The sequence below is a fragment of the Diachasma alloeum genome, unplaced genomic scaffold (assembly GCF_001412515.2).
Source record: "Diachasma alloeum isolate Michigan unplaced genomic scaffold, Dall2.0 Dall_scaffold_00405, whole genome shotgun sequence".
In the NCBI taxonomy this organism is placed as follows: domain Eukaryota; kingdom Metazoa; phylum Arthropoda; class Insecta; order Hymenoptera; family Braconidae; genus Diachasma; species Diachasma alloeum.
Window position 1 is genome coordinate 446855 of NW_021680544.1, and position 15003 is coordinate 461857.

General features: G+C 42.2%; 2 protein-coding genes across 2 annotated transcripts; both read right to left on the reverse strand.

The window, feature by feature from the left end:
- Positions 1 to 4821: 4821 nt before the first annotated feature.
- Positions 4822 to 5832, reverse strand: LOC107042044. Its single transcript, XM_015262914.1, has 2 exons — positions 5741 to 5832; positions 4822 to 5692 (listed from the first exon to the last, which is right to left on the reverse strand). Exons 1-2 carry the CDS (start codon positions 5830 to 5832, stop codon positions 4822 to 4824), a joined length of 963 nt encoding a protein of 320 aa, XP_015118400.1.
- A 782-nt stretch (positions 5833 to 6614) lies between these two features.
- LOC107042045 lies at positions 6615 to 7580 on the reverse strand. Its single transcript, XM_015262916.1, has one exon. It carries the CDS (start codon positions 7578 to 7580, stop codon positions 6615 to 6617), a length of 966 nt encoding a protein of 321 aa, XP_015118402.1.
- Between the last annotated feature and the right edge of the window lie 7423 nt (positions 7581 to 15003).

The window sequence follows — 15003 nt, forward strand, 5'->3', positions numbered from 1 at the left end:
GGAGGAGGGCCACTTTTGGTCTTTCCTGGTTTTCCTCAGGATTAGTCTCCTCTTCGGGAGATGAGAACTTGCTCTGTAGCGTCTGCTTGACCTTCCGAATTTGTTGGATGTTATATCCATTCTTGGTCAGAGCTATCTCAACATGTTCAACTTCACTGTCAACGGGTTCTGTCACTGGAGGGTTCAGAGATTGTGAGTGCTCTATACATTAGGGAGCCAATAACGAAATTCTTCTGGGAGGGGTAGTGATGGGAGGTAGCATTGAGATACCCATCTGTGTGGGTTGGCTTGTGATATACTTTGTAATGATTTTTCTTTGGCCTCAACAAATACTCAATAAACCTTAACCCAGAAGTCTCGATTATCCAAACACGGCCAACTCATTACCTTCGTTCTCGTAATCCGACAAGTCTGAAACGCCAAAAACCCTAATGCTAAAACTGGACTCCGGGAACAATCAGCAGCTCATCCAATCCTTACTTCGTGTATTTAGGGCGCCAGCCGATTTTTAGCAACGCGGAATCGACAAACCGCAAACGGAACCGTATTTTCTTAAAACTAAATACTAATTGCCCCCAAAAATCCAATAACGACAAGAGACATATCGCAAACTATACGCAGAAATGTGGATTACGAGGGTACGGGATTTACTCGGCTGCTCAGTGTGCGGGTCGTGGAGAGAGGGGTGGATTCGTGGACGAGAACATCAATTAACAAAACCAATCATCGATCGAGAAACCAATAAACCAATGTCTTAAATTCCAAACGGGATAGGTAAGGTCGACATTGAATAATAAACACAATTGTACTGACGTGTTTCGCTATTGCCGATATTAATACAAAATCGTAAATTCGTACAACTACAAAATTACATCAATTTGACTCAAGATAATTTTAAATACTCTGAAATGACCCATTAAACTCCCAAAAGACTCGAAAGATGCGAATAATAATTTTAAGTGTGAAAAAGAAAGCGATCCCAATCCAAAGCTGATAGAGAGAAGCAAAGGTATTGTCCACGAGGGGAACACGAATCCGAGAGAGAGAGAGACTATAGGAAGGTAGCGTACGTGCGAGAGAGAGAACGGATGAGGTAACTACGCGAAATAAAAAAAAAAGGAGAGCTCACGAAAAGGTACTAATTTTTCTTATTTTCGACTGTAATTAATCGAATTACGAATTATGGAGCGCCTTTGTAATGGTTTACTTAATTCTTATGCCATTTGTAACCCATTAAAATCGGGAATCTCATTCACCGAAAAGGTAGCAAAAATGAGCTAGGGAGCTTGAATCAGCCACGTGGAAATGGAGGTTTTCTCCAGGAAAATAGGTAGCTTACGGTCTCCAATAATTTCCAAAATAATAGGTAGCTTATTCATGAACGTAAGAGAGCTTAGATAATTTTATTGTTCTGGATTCCAACCATAAAAGTAAATGTAACTAAAAAGATAGCGTCCCCATGCCCAACCGGAATCCAAAATTCAACGAACGCTAGAGAGCATTAAAACAAAAAAAAAGGTAGTTTCCGAACAATTCAGGTAGCATCATTTTTCCTCCAGAACTCTTGTGAGTCGGAGAAATATAAAGAAATAGGTAGCATAGAATAATTACGTGAAGAGAGCGAGAAAAGGTAGCAAGCAAAAAGGTAGCAATGAAGTAGGTAGCGAGTGGCATCAATCGCCGTAGCGAGACGCATAAAGCATGAAATTTAGCCCAAAAGTTATGGTAGGTGGCATTATTACTGTTTGAATTTATTCAGGTAGCGTAATTATTATTTAAATAATTTCAGGTAGCTTCCAGGGAGCATTTGGGTTTGTTGGAAGGGTTTTCTACCCTTCAAACCATGAGTATCGGTGTTGGCGTCATTCCGAGAGGTAGCGACGCCATTCCGCGTGGTCCAACTGCTTTACCGAAAAACACACTAATTCACTGTTAATCACCTCTAAATAAGTACACGAGCACTTACCATCGTCTGGAGCGTTGATTTCGACTGGATTTGGATCACGGGGCCTCGATAATTACCTCGAAAGAGAACTTGTTCAGGGAGCTAAATCGACTCGTACCTCACTCTTAGTCGTCCGGGTGGATACTGTAATGGCGACTATCGCGTGTGTCCGCTCGGGCCTGTTGCATAGTGGTGGGGAGTCTGGGGGAGACTAGCCCCGTACGGTGCTGACTCGAGTGCCGGAGACGCGAACTATCGATTCCCGGGGTAATTGTGCGCGAAATATTTAAAGATTTAAATTTAAATTTTCCTATAATTGATTCTAATTATTTTCACTGAACAAAACTGTAATTACTTGAACTCAACGTGAAACTGAGATGGCTGAGCGGATCTTCACTTCATCTACGACCGGAATAAGGTAGCTTATCTACAGAGGACACTCTCCGGAGAGGAATTAGGACTTTACCAACGAAAACTCAAACGCAAACGCAACGTAACTAAATTAAAAACCCAGTGGCGATCCGTTTCGACGACTGGGTGATCGTCTCGACGGCCTTCCAACTGAAAGCCCTAACACTCTCGCTCAAGGGAGCGCAAGCATTTCAACTCGACCTATGTACTCACTCTATCGACAAACCAAAAAGGGTTACAGGAAACACTGGGTAGCACATTATCTTGGCCAAATATTCCACGGTGATATCCTGATCCTTGACCGAAAATTACTAAACTCTAACTCAACAAAACTGACTCGAAAAGAAATATCTGCAAAATATCTGGTTTATTTAATGAAGTTATTTAATGAATATTATTCTAAAATTTTATGGAATCGATTCACGCGATAGGTAACCAATTTAAGTAGTTTTCCGAACTTAAGGTAGCTCTGAAGTAGAGTTAAGGTAGCAGGTAGCTCTAATTTTTCGTATAGATTTTTATCGCGAAGAAAAGGCAACGGTTTATAAATTTTTCTCTCTCTCTCTCTTTCTCTCTGTCTATACATAAAGACCCTGGAGTTCCGCAGGTGACGAATTCGCCTGGAATTTCGTCACAACTTGGTGGCCTAGAGTGCCATCCTCGTTGCGTCGAACCAGGACATCTAGGAATGGAAGACATCCATCTTTTTCAATTTCCATAGTGAACTTGATGCTCACATGCTGAGTATTCAAGAACTCCAGGAATTGAGTTATAGCAGTCTTTCCATGTGGCCAGATGACAAAGGTCGTCCACATACCTGAACCATACAGTAGGTTTCTGAAGTGCTGACTTCAAACCTTCAAAAGTGGCCCTCCTCCCCTCTCTGAGAGGCACGACAGAACGCATAAGTAGAGTACTTGGCAAACATAACATTCGAACGATCTTCCAGCCTCCAAAGAAGATCGGACAGATGCTGCCAAGTGCAAAGGATCCAAGATCACCTCTGAGCACACCAGGCGTGTACGAGATCCCCTGCTCATAAGGGAAAGTGTACATTGGAGAAACCGGGAGGAAGATCAGTACACCGATCAAGGAACACCAGCGGTGCTTCAAATACGGTCACTTAGAACAGTCTGCCCTGGCTGAACACTGGATGGACACTGGACATACTATCCAGTACGACCATGGATGGACACTGGACATACTATCCAGTACGACCAAGCCAGAATGTCGGCCTAATCTCAAGGGTATTTCGAAAGGAAATACCGAGAGGGTTTGGAGATCCATAAAAACCTTAACAACCTCAAGAGGGACAGAGGATATGAAGTGAACCCCATTTGGAAAACCGTCCTCCCGGTTTTTTTTTTAATTGACCAGGTGATCAATTAAACACATATGATTGGCTGACCACCCCCCCCCNAAGGACTACCCCTAGACATCGGAGCTCAGAATCGGAGCTCATAGCCCTGAAGATGCAGAGTGCAATGTTTGCGAAACGTCGGCGGAACGCTGAATCCAAACGCGGCATCCATCCGGAAGCCAAAGATGACCTTGAAGTCCTTGATTCCTTCGTAGATCTCCTGAGATCAGTTCATTTTCAGCTTCTCCATTCTCCCTTCTACTACCTCGGCTTTTCCTTCTCTGCTCCTCAGTTTCTCGGCCTCTCTGCTTCTCTGTTTCTCTGCTTCTGATTGTTCCCTCGTCGCTTTCTGGATCCAAAGTGAGTGCTCTGGGGCAGCCCACCGTCTTATATACCCCCCAACTACGCAAAACTCCAACGTCCTGAAAGTTTTGCGACGCAAATAGGTTGTGCGCATGTGCAGAGAACTGTCTCGACATTCCGTGGGCTCTGATTGGCCGGTTTCAATTCGAGGGAGCGTCAGCGCCATCTACAGATGTCGCCAAGAGTGACAAAATTGTCGCCCTCTACAAACAAGTGGCTCCCTCGCATACTCAATCATCAAAGTAGTTTCCTACTTATCCAACAGAGCGAGTGAATAGAAGGCATTCTTGATCAACTAAGTCTTTTTAGAGCAATTTCTCATAGTATAAAGTGATTGGAAAATTCGAATTTTTTTAAACTCTTGTATTTCCGTCGAATTCGGCAATTTAAATTCTTGTATTTCCATGGAATTCGTCAATTAAGCAGGTTCTAATTTAGAATCACGAATTTTTCAATTTTGAAATTCTTACGAAATTATTAAGACGTATAGAATTGAATATAACATTAAATTCTTGTGAAGAATTGCGTTAAAAAGGATACTGCCAATGAGGATTTAGGTCCATAGACGTATCTACGTTAAATCTGACGGCTGTATCAAGGATATAGCCAATTAGGATTTTTTTCAATTAGGCCTTTCACCGCCCGCCATGGCAGATTGTAGTCTCAAGGACACGAGTTTGACGATTGGGCGTACGAGCTCAGTCGTAGCAGTTTTGACCTTGACCGTGCGGACCATTCCGTCTTAGCTCGGGAAGAGCTCTGTCACTCGTGCAAGTGGCCACTTGCTGGGTGGTGTAGCTAGGTTTCTGATGAGGGCAATCTCTCTGCTCTCCAAACCTTCTTTCTCGATTCTCCATTTTTGTCTTGTTTGTAAAGCGTATAAGTACTGCTGTCTCCAATGAATCCAAAAGCTCTCATTCAGTTGTTGGATAAGTTGCCAGGGTGATAATCGATTGCTGTTCACATCCAACAATGATTGTTCCGGTTTCGCGGAGAGAGGTTGGCCAATCAGAAAATGACGTGCTGTGAGCGGGAGCAGATCATCAGGAGAGTCATGAAGAGCAGTGAGTGGCCTGGAATTCACGTTGCTCTCGATCTGGCACAGGAAAGTATTCCATTCCTCGAACGTTATTTTTCTGTCGTCAGTCAATCGGATTAAGTGGAACTTCATAGATTTTACACCGGCCTCCCACAGGCCTCCAAAATGGGAGGATGTAATGCCAACTGATGTGTTTTTTGAAGTTGAGCTTGGTAGCGCGAATCTCTGAGCGTCCTTGATGGCGATTTGAATTTCCTTGTTGGTGACAACAAATGTCGTCCCATTGTCGCTGTACATGTCGGAAGGGAGTCCCCGTCTAGCTACAAATCTTCTGAAGGCTGCGACGAACGTTTCCGCAGTGTAGTCAGATACAACTTCGAGGTGAATCGCTTTTGTAGTAAAACACACAAAAATGGCCAGATATCCTTTGTGGGCATGATGACCTCGTCCTTTGGATGTTCTGATCCAGATTGGTCCAGCGTAATCTACGCCTGTATGCAGGAAGGGTCTGGCTGGAGTGACTCTGGCGGCCGGTAGATTTCCCATCAGTTGATCATGATCATGATTTTTTCCACTGTAACGAATGCATTTAACACAATAGTGTATGATTGATTTCACTAACCTTTGGCTGTTCAATATCCAGTACTTTTGACGTACACTGTAAAGAGTTAATTGGGTGCCTGCATGGAGTCTTTGGAGATGCGTTTCTCTCATGATCAATCTCGTGATGTGATGGTCGGGCAGAATGGCCGGGTGTTTTTCGTTGAATGAGATGGGTGCGTCGGTCAGCCGGCCACCTACTCTCAGAGTTCCATAGTTATCCAGGAAGCGGTGTAACTTCGCTAACTTGTTCTTATCGGGCAGGCTTTGTCCGTTCTGAAGGGTGCGAATCTCTTCCTTGAATTCCACGCTTGGGACCTGATTTACCCAGAATCCTTCAGCTTTTTCCTTGAGATCGCGAGTTGACAATGGTGTGAATCTGTAACACTTTCGTTTATTGAGGAACTTAAGACAGAAAGTGGTCGCTATGATTAATTTGTTCCACGATGAGTATTCGGAATATATTTCCTGAATCTCTGGTTGTGGTTGTTCGGATCCTTCATTTTCTGTATCAATTATTCCGGTTAGCGCGTCAATTATTCCTGTTGAAGTGAAGCTGATAGCTTCAGCCACAAGGGTCCATTCCACAACAAGTGGTGATTGATAAATTCTGATGGAAGGATCCCTCGCGATACACAATCAGAAGGATTAAAATCAGTTGGGACATGGTGCCAGACAGCTGAGGGAATCCTTAACTGGATGTCAGCGACGCGATTCGCGATAAACGTTGGCCAGGTAGGCGCGTGTTTGCGGAGCCAGGCCAGGACTATTTCAGACTCAGACCAAGCATGGAGTCCTGCTGTCTTCAATCCCATTGAAGAGATTACTCTCTCCAATGTTTTAGCTAGTAGATGTGCTGCGCAGCGTTCCGTTCGCAGAGTTCACAGGATTGTAATTCAGTTGTCCAGCTGATGTGTCGAGGAATTCTCAGCTGTTGTAGGTCTGCTAACTGATTGTAGTGACTGACTCCAGGGGGTAATGATCTCATCAGGCCCTGTTTCATCCCAGTCAATCCCCGTAATCCACAATTCTTGCATCATAATTTTTGCTGAAATGGTTGTAGGAGTCAGCCGGCTCACGGAGTCAAATATCTTGGCTATTGATGACAAAATTTCCCTTTTTGTTGTTCCTCCCTGGGGCCCAGTTTGAACGTTGAATTGAAAAGAGTCTTGACTTATGTTCCAGTAAATACCCAGCACCTTCACTGTTTCGTCGTAGTTCAGTTTTAAGGTCGTATTTTTGGCAAGACGGGGTGTGTCCACTGACTCCCATGCGCCTGGATGACTGCTTGCCCACTTCCTCAGGTTAAATCCTCCCGCCTTCAGGAGTAATCGGAGTTGTTCTTGCAGTTGTCTCGCCTCAGGGATTGAGTTTGTTCCAGTGAATAGGTCGTCGACATATATATTTCTACGTAGAACATCTGCAGCGCTAGGGAACTGAGTACTTTCATCGTCACCAAGCTGTTTGAGTACTCTGTTTGCTAGGAATGGGGCTGGTACTGTTTTGTATGTAACAGTGATCAAATCGAAAGACTCCACTTCATTTTTATTTGGCTGCTGCCAAAGAATCCTCTGGAGGTGAGTTTGTTCCGGAGTCACCAGTATCTGGCGGAACATTTTTTCTGCATCTGCCCTCAATGCCACCACGTGCATCCTCCATCTGAGTATGATGTCCAGCAGTTCTGGTAGTATTTGGGGTCGTACGTACATGTGATCATTCAAGGTAGTACCATTAGTGGTCTTGCTGGAAGCATTGAACACTACTTTTAATGGCGATGTAGTGCTGTCTGTACGTAAAACAGCATGGTGAGATAAATAAATTGGTTTTTTATTGGGTTCAACAGTGATTGGCGATAATTTCATGTGTTTCAAGGAGAGTTACTCACTGAGGAATTTCTCATCCTCATCTTGTCGATCCGGTTAGTTCTTGATACGATTTTATTGACGCTCAAGACATTTCAACGCCTTATTGTGGGAATTACCAATCTCAAGTGGAAGCTCGCTCTTCAGAGGGAGGTGAACGATTTATTGCCTTCATCATTCCCAGAGTGTGTGCGACTGAAGTGGTCCTCCACTAGTTGATCCTCTTCCTTAAGACCAATCTCCACTGACAAATTCACGATTTCCCCGAACCGGCTGATCAAGTTCTCGAGCCTTTCATTGATGAGGCAATGGTTTTTTGAATTGATAATTGGGAGACTACTGTTTCGGCTGCAGGGCAGGGGCCCTGATATGATCCAACCGAAGACAGTTTCTTGAGCGAGGGGTGTGTCAACACTTCCACGTCGAATTCCTTCCAAAAGAACAGCCGGGTAGATGTCAGCGCCAATAATGAAGTCAATTCTCTGACCGTCATTTGGGTTGGGGTCTGCTAGCGCAAGTCCCTTTAATTATCTCCAGTCATTGTTGACCGTCTTTTCTTCGGGCAAGTAAGACGTCAAGCGAGGTAGTACGTACGCTCGTACTGGAATCGATAGTTCTCGTTTGTCTTTAGGTTCAAGAAAACAGTCGACAGCTGATTGGCACACTGATGTTCTTGAACCTGATATTCCGGTGACTATGACGTTGGCTTTGGTATGAGGAGCTCGTAGAGCTTGAGCCATAGACTCACTTATGAAGGAAGTTTGAGAACGTTGATCGAGAAGTGCACGAATCACCACTGTTCTTCTGTTGGCTACTTTGATCCTGACTCTAGCGGTAGCTAATAATACATGTTTGACTCCGCTTATAACCTGTCTGCTGGGACAACTGGTCAATTCCTCAACCTTGTCTCCGTCGCTTGCAACTCCATCTGATTCACCTTCCTCGGCCACTTCATTTCCTGATTCTAGAGTTGCATTAGCAGTCGTGGTGGTGTGCTGGAGAAAGGTCTTTGTGCTACTGTTTTTAGTAGATGTTGGAATCAAACATACGATTGTCTGATGCTTTCTCTTACATTTTTTGCACTTACCGGCCTGGTCACATTCCGTCTGGTTGTGTCCAGTTTCAAGGCATTTGAAGCACAAACTGTTGGAACTGATGAATTCTATTCTCTCCTTGACGTTTCTAGTGTGGAAAGTACGGCATGTTTCCAACTTGTGGTTTCTCTTGCAGCACTGACTGCTGTTAGCCTCGCTTGATGCAACATGAAGCGCCTTGATGGTTGATTTGAATGGCTGTTCGGGGGTGAGTGGTGGAGGGACTTTGGCCTTGCGTCGTGCGTGCTGACCCAGAAAAGTTTGCACCATCTCGAAGGAGGGGGAGGAATTGACGCAAAGTGTCATGTTTTCGAAGTGTTTTCTACTTTCGTGGTGCATTTTTGTGACGGTCATGTACACCAGAGTGTCTTCGTCGACTTTGCGCTTAAGGTTGAGTAACCCTGTTTTGATACGATTGGTTTGATCATAAAGTCGTCGAATGTCAGATGTTGAGTCATTTTTCATCCTCTTTATTTCAAATAACTCCTTCAAATAAACCCAGATGAGGCTGCTCTCATCCTTGTATCTCTCCAGCAGTATTTGCCAAGCACATTGATAATTCGTCTCTTCGACTTTGATGTCGTTGATGAGATCAAAAGGTTCTGCATCCAATAGACCATGAAGAATCAAAAACTTCTCCATCACTGGAATTCTTGCATTGTCATGAGTGAGTTTTTTATACAAGTCTCGGAAATTGTTCCACTTGCTCGGGTTGCCATCGAATGTGGGGTGCTTGATCCTTTCTCTTTTGGTATGAGAGTAATCTGGGTCTGCCTGAATGTTTTGGACATTGATCGGTGGGGGTTGAAGTGTTCGAATTGACCCACGAATTACAGAAACCTCAGTGAGGTACTGATCCTCCATTTGTTCGAACTCTGTATCAGTGAAATAGTCACTCTTCTGATCTTCTTCATTCTCCTCAGCAAGACGTGGCACGCGACGATTCAACACCTTGCACTCATTATAATACTGTCTAAGTTTTTTTAGTCTAATTTCCGCGGCGTCTACTGTTTTTTGTTGCGGAGTTAATTCTGAGAACCTTGAGATGATTCGCTGCATACTCTCAAATTTTTCTCGGATCGTAGTCAATGTTTTTTCAAAGGAGTCATCCTCCGCTAGCAGGGTCGACGCCGCAAATGACTTAGGAGGCATCTTTATGATTTCACTTCACGTGGTTTTTCGAACTGATCATTAACGAGCCACAATATTGTCACTATACACTTAAGAGTCTGGGGGTCACCAGGGCACTAGAACGTCCTGGGTACTAAGCAATGCTCTGGTATTGACCGTGACACAACGGTTAACACAATTTTAACTCTCTTTCATTCACTGGGTAACAGTTGTTTGTTGACTACTTACAACTCTCACGTGGGACCATGTGTTGGGAGGTTATGGACACATTGCACGTCACTTGTGATTTTTCGTGTGGTCTTGCGGAACGCTACGTGACCGATCGAACCAACTCTGTCGGAGGTGACTTACCACGATGTTGATGTGATGTCACCACTGTCGATTAATAAATTTGCAATTTATTTGCACATTGTCGGTATTAATGGCCGACTCTTTCTCACTCACATAATGTTCTTATGCTCATTGAGATTTATCTGTTTCTTTTTGGTGCACTTAGCATCCTTCAATTCTTACAAATAGCGAACGACGGAGCGGTCTAGGCACTATACGATGTTCAATTTGTGGCAAACGGCGAATGACAAGGCAGAAGTGTCCGTTAGTTTGTAGTTGACGCGTCTCGCGAACTTGAATTGAACTTCACACCTCCGCATCCAGCTCGAAGGACCATGTCGAAATTTTTACAACAAATAGCTATTATGAGGTGCCGGAAAGAGTAGAGGTAGAAGTCAATAAGTAAATTCTCTCGCATTAACTGACAGGAATGAACGGTTTATTCTAATCTGGTGAGATACAGAGTGAGTTTGCGAACGAGAGGTAGTGAGCTGAGCACTCGACCACTCGATCGTGGCAACTGGTCGGTAGAACGAAATCCGTTGACATCTCACCACTGTATTGGCGCTGACCTGCATGTTGTCGTTAATTTCTCGACAGATCACGTGATCGTTAGATGGCAATGCCTGGGATTGTCTCCAAGTACGTTATCACCAGGAGGTTCCGTACCGAGGCGTTTCTTGGTGAATCGACATCGTACGATGTCCCCTCCTTAAATTAACACATTAAACTCACATACATATTGCACTCAAGACTAATACATACAATGCGAGGTTATCAAAGTGCGTTGATGCACCCCCAAAGTTAGTTCCCGCAGTTCTTCGTTCCGTTCCTTTTTGGCGTCTTCCGCGGTCGCGAAATAGAGTCTCATAGTCCCTTCCTTTCTTCAAGAGAAATAACTTCAAAATCATAAATATCAAGTGAATTTTCTTTAGGAATTTAATTTTAGTAATTTCCTAATAATAAAAAAAACGTCGTTTCGATCAAATAATAAATTTGTGCATAAACAAAAGTACTGTCTAACGCTAAATTTGGATTACGGCACGGAGGAAATTTCAGAGAAAATGAATAAGTCGATTAAATTTATCATATGTAATACCACGAAAACTTCAACATTATCGAGTGTTTCCCGATAGGTTCGTTGCAAACAAACGAAGGAGTCAACTTTTTCAGGCTAAAATATTACGAGTGCGGAGCACGAGTGATTTTTCCTGAAAAAAATTGTAGACTTCGTTTGTGTGCAGGGAACCTTGAGGGAAATATATGATTAATTTCGAAGCCCGAGTGGTATTCGGGAGAGGATTTTTCCATCCAAATTTCGGCCAAAAAAATTGCACCATGAGGCGAAATCAACCTGTCAGTTTTGGCGAACGGTTCACTCAATTGAATGATCTTTTGTTTTTTTACATAGCAACTACCAGAGAAAATTATCAAAAAATCATGAGTTGAAAACTCTGTAGTTTCCGCCACGTGACGTCGAATGCTGGAATTCTATTGGCTGAACTTTGGATGAGAAACATTCTCATAATTTTTTTCACGGGACACTTAAAGTTTGTTTTTAATTATGAAATGTAAAAAAAAATAGCGATGATCACAGAAAATGAAAGAAGGATTTTAACTTGAATATTATGTGAAAGGATGATTAATTAAATATTTGTGCTAAATTGATCGAAAAATTGTTGCTGGGAAAAAAAATTGAGTTATTAGGTGTCCAAATTAACTCTCGGCCCGTAGGTTGATTTGATCAGAACACCTATTTGAATTAAAAGAATTACCCCCAATAAACGGCGTTTTGAAACACCATCTGTGTACTATCAAACCACTTAAGTGGGACTGTGGTGTGATTAACACAACCTCAAAAAACATAGTGAATAAAAATGTCGTTCGACAAGCAGCACTTGAAGCACTGAGTTCTTTTCACCTTCCAACTTGGAAAAACTGACGCAGAAGCACAAGAAAAGATTCTTTCGGCCTTGGGAGGGAGTGCTGTATTTTATAGCATATGTAAAAAGTGGTTTAAAAAATTTCAGGATGGAAATTTTGATCTCCAGGATGAGGAACGTCCTGGGCAACCAAAAAAAGTTGAGGATAAGGAGTTGGACAAATTACTCTATGAAAATCCCTGTCAAATACAATAGGAGCATGCTGATACTCTTGGAGTGACTCAACCAGCTATTTCGGTGCGTTTAAAAAGAATTGGGAGGCTGCAGAAGGATGGTCATTGGGTGCCCCATCATCTTACCTCAGAAAACAAAAATCGACGCTGTGAAATTGCCATGTGCCTACTGACCAGATTCAAACAAAAAGACTTTTTACATAAAATTCTGACTGAGGAAGAAAAGTGGATATTTTACGACAATCCTAGGAGGCGAAAGTCGTGGGTTTATCCGGGGGAGCCGTTAACTAGCATTGCAAAACCGAACATTCACTGGAAAAAATTGTTGTTGTGTATTTGGTCGAATTCCAAAGGTGTAATCTATTATGAGATACTCGAACAGGGGGAAACCGTCACTGCTAAGCGTTATCAGGACCGACTGGTGAAATTGAGTGATGCTATTGAGGAAAAGAGACCTTCTACTGGTAGTGGTACGAGGGAAGTGATTTTGTTGCAGGACATTCTCCCACATGCGGCATATTCTCCAGACCTTGCGCCTTCTGACTATGATCTTTTTCGGGTGCTATAACATCACCTGGTGGATACCCAGTTTCGATCTCCTGAAAAAGTCCGGCAGAGCACTGGTGACTTCATCCAGTCAAAATTACCATCTTTCTTCCGAGCCGGAATCCGATAATTGCCCAATAGATGGGAGACATGCGTGCAACGTGACGGTGATTATTTTCAAGATTAGATCTGTATTCATTCTTTTATAAATAAATGTCAAAATTGTCGAAAAAAGGCCGAGAATTAATTTATACACCTAATATTTGAATATATGTGAATTTGTTAACGATTAATTCTTCCTCTATTTTTATTTCAACAATTTGCGCGACTTCAATCCCTAGCTATTTCCGCAAGATAGGCTAAAAACAGGAGAACCCAATACTCATAATTTTACAGTATTTATTCCATTGAAAATCTTTAAATGTTTACTGCAAAATAACCTAACTAACCTGCAATGACCTAACAGTCTTAGAATAAGACCGGTGTTTTTGCAGAGTAGTGTTCAATTGTATTATTACTTTTTTTCATTCTATTTTTCTTCGGTTTTCAATAATAAAATCAAGTGAAATACGTAGAAATTTGCGAACAGGAAATTCAATAAAAAATCTCTCAGTAGAATAAGTTATGTAGAAAAACCGAATTCTATTGATGTTTTTTATAGATTATTTCTTCCCAATCGGATTTCGACCGATCAGAACGTAGTATTTGACGCTACCCGACAATTTTATTTCGGAATTTCCCCCTAACTTTTGAATATTTCGCAGTAGCTCTTCATTTTTTCGGGTCATTTGAGATCAAATCTTGTATTTGACAGTCTACGGAAATGGGGTTACTCTATTAACATAATTTGTTCAAATGTTCCCTAATTCACTTCCTGATGCTCACACACGGCAAAGTCACGTGTGTAAATTGAACACTTTTTAGTTTGTAAAATCGTGTAGACACTTTTTTCACGTTCTAGTGTGTATTATGATTTATTCTATTTACTCTTGGCAACAGAACAACCGTACCAACGAGAACTCTCCCAAGATGAAACACCACCGAGATCATGCCTACCGCCGTATAACTCTTAGCCATCAAACTGGTTTTCCTAAGCCTACCGCGTTAGAAAACTATTCAGAATACAACGGTACGCGGGACAACTGTACCAAGCGACAAGCCGACCGAATTATACGCCTATCAATGGTGTTTCGACCATTGAATCCGTGAAAATCTACCGCTGGACAACGGTACCAAAGGACAAGCCCACTGAAGAATAACCCTATCGACCTAACAAGGATATACACGTATGACAAAATCCTATAGGATTTTCTATAACATATCCTATAGGATTTCCTGTAGGAAATCCTGTGGAGAATTCTAACATTTCCTATAGGATTTTCCGGATAGGATTTCCTATAGGATTTCATATGAGATTTTCAACAGGGTTTCCTATAAAATTTAGGGGCCTACCGGTCACAATGAGAGTCAAACGTGTCATATGGGGGTCAATATGGGTTCTAAAGTGTCATATTAGAGTTATTGAAGGGTAATAACGGGATAATATGGGGATTATATGGAGGTCATATCGGGGTCATATGGGAATCACATCAGGGTTACATGGAGGTTATATACGATTTACATGGGGGTCATATGAAGGTCATTTGATCCTTATGAGTCTCCTATGACCTTTGTATGACCCTGGTATGTCCCCATGTAACCCTCATGTGACTTTTATATAACCCACACATGACTCTTATATGACTCTCTTATGACCCCCACATGACCTTCATGTGACCTCCATATAACCCTCACATGACCCGTATATGATCCTCATATGACCACCATATGACTTTTGACCTTCCTTTTGACACTTATGACCCTAAATTTTATAGGAAATTCTATTGAATATCTTATAAAATATCCTATAACAAATCCTTACGAAATCCTATCTGAAAAATTCTATAGAAAATGTTCGAATTCTGCATAGGAGTTCCTATAGGGAATCATATAGTATATCCTATGGGAAATCCTATAGGATTTTTTCATACGTAATGCTGCCGTACAATCCTATCGGCCACATTGAAATCATTCTCTAATTAATTTTCATTCGTAATTTTTTCTCCTCATGATTTAATTATTCAAATGACTTATAATTAATAGGGGAGGGTGGGGCAAAGTGGACCGGTGGGGCAAAACCGAGGACCATGAAAAAATAGAAAAAATT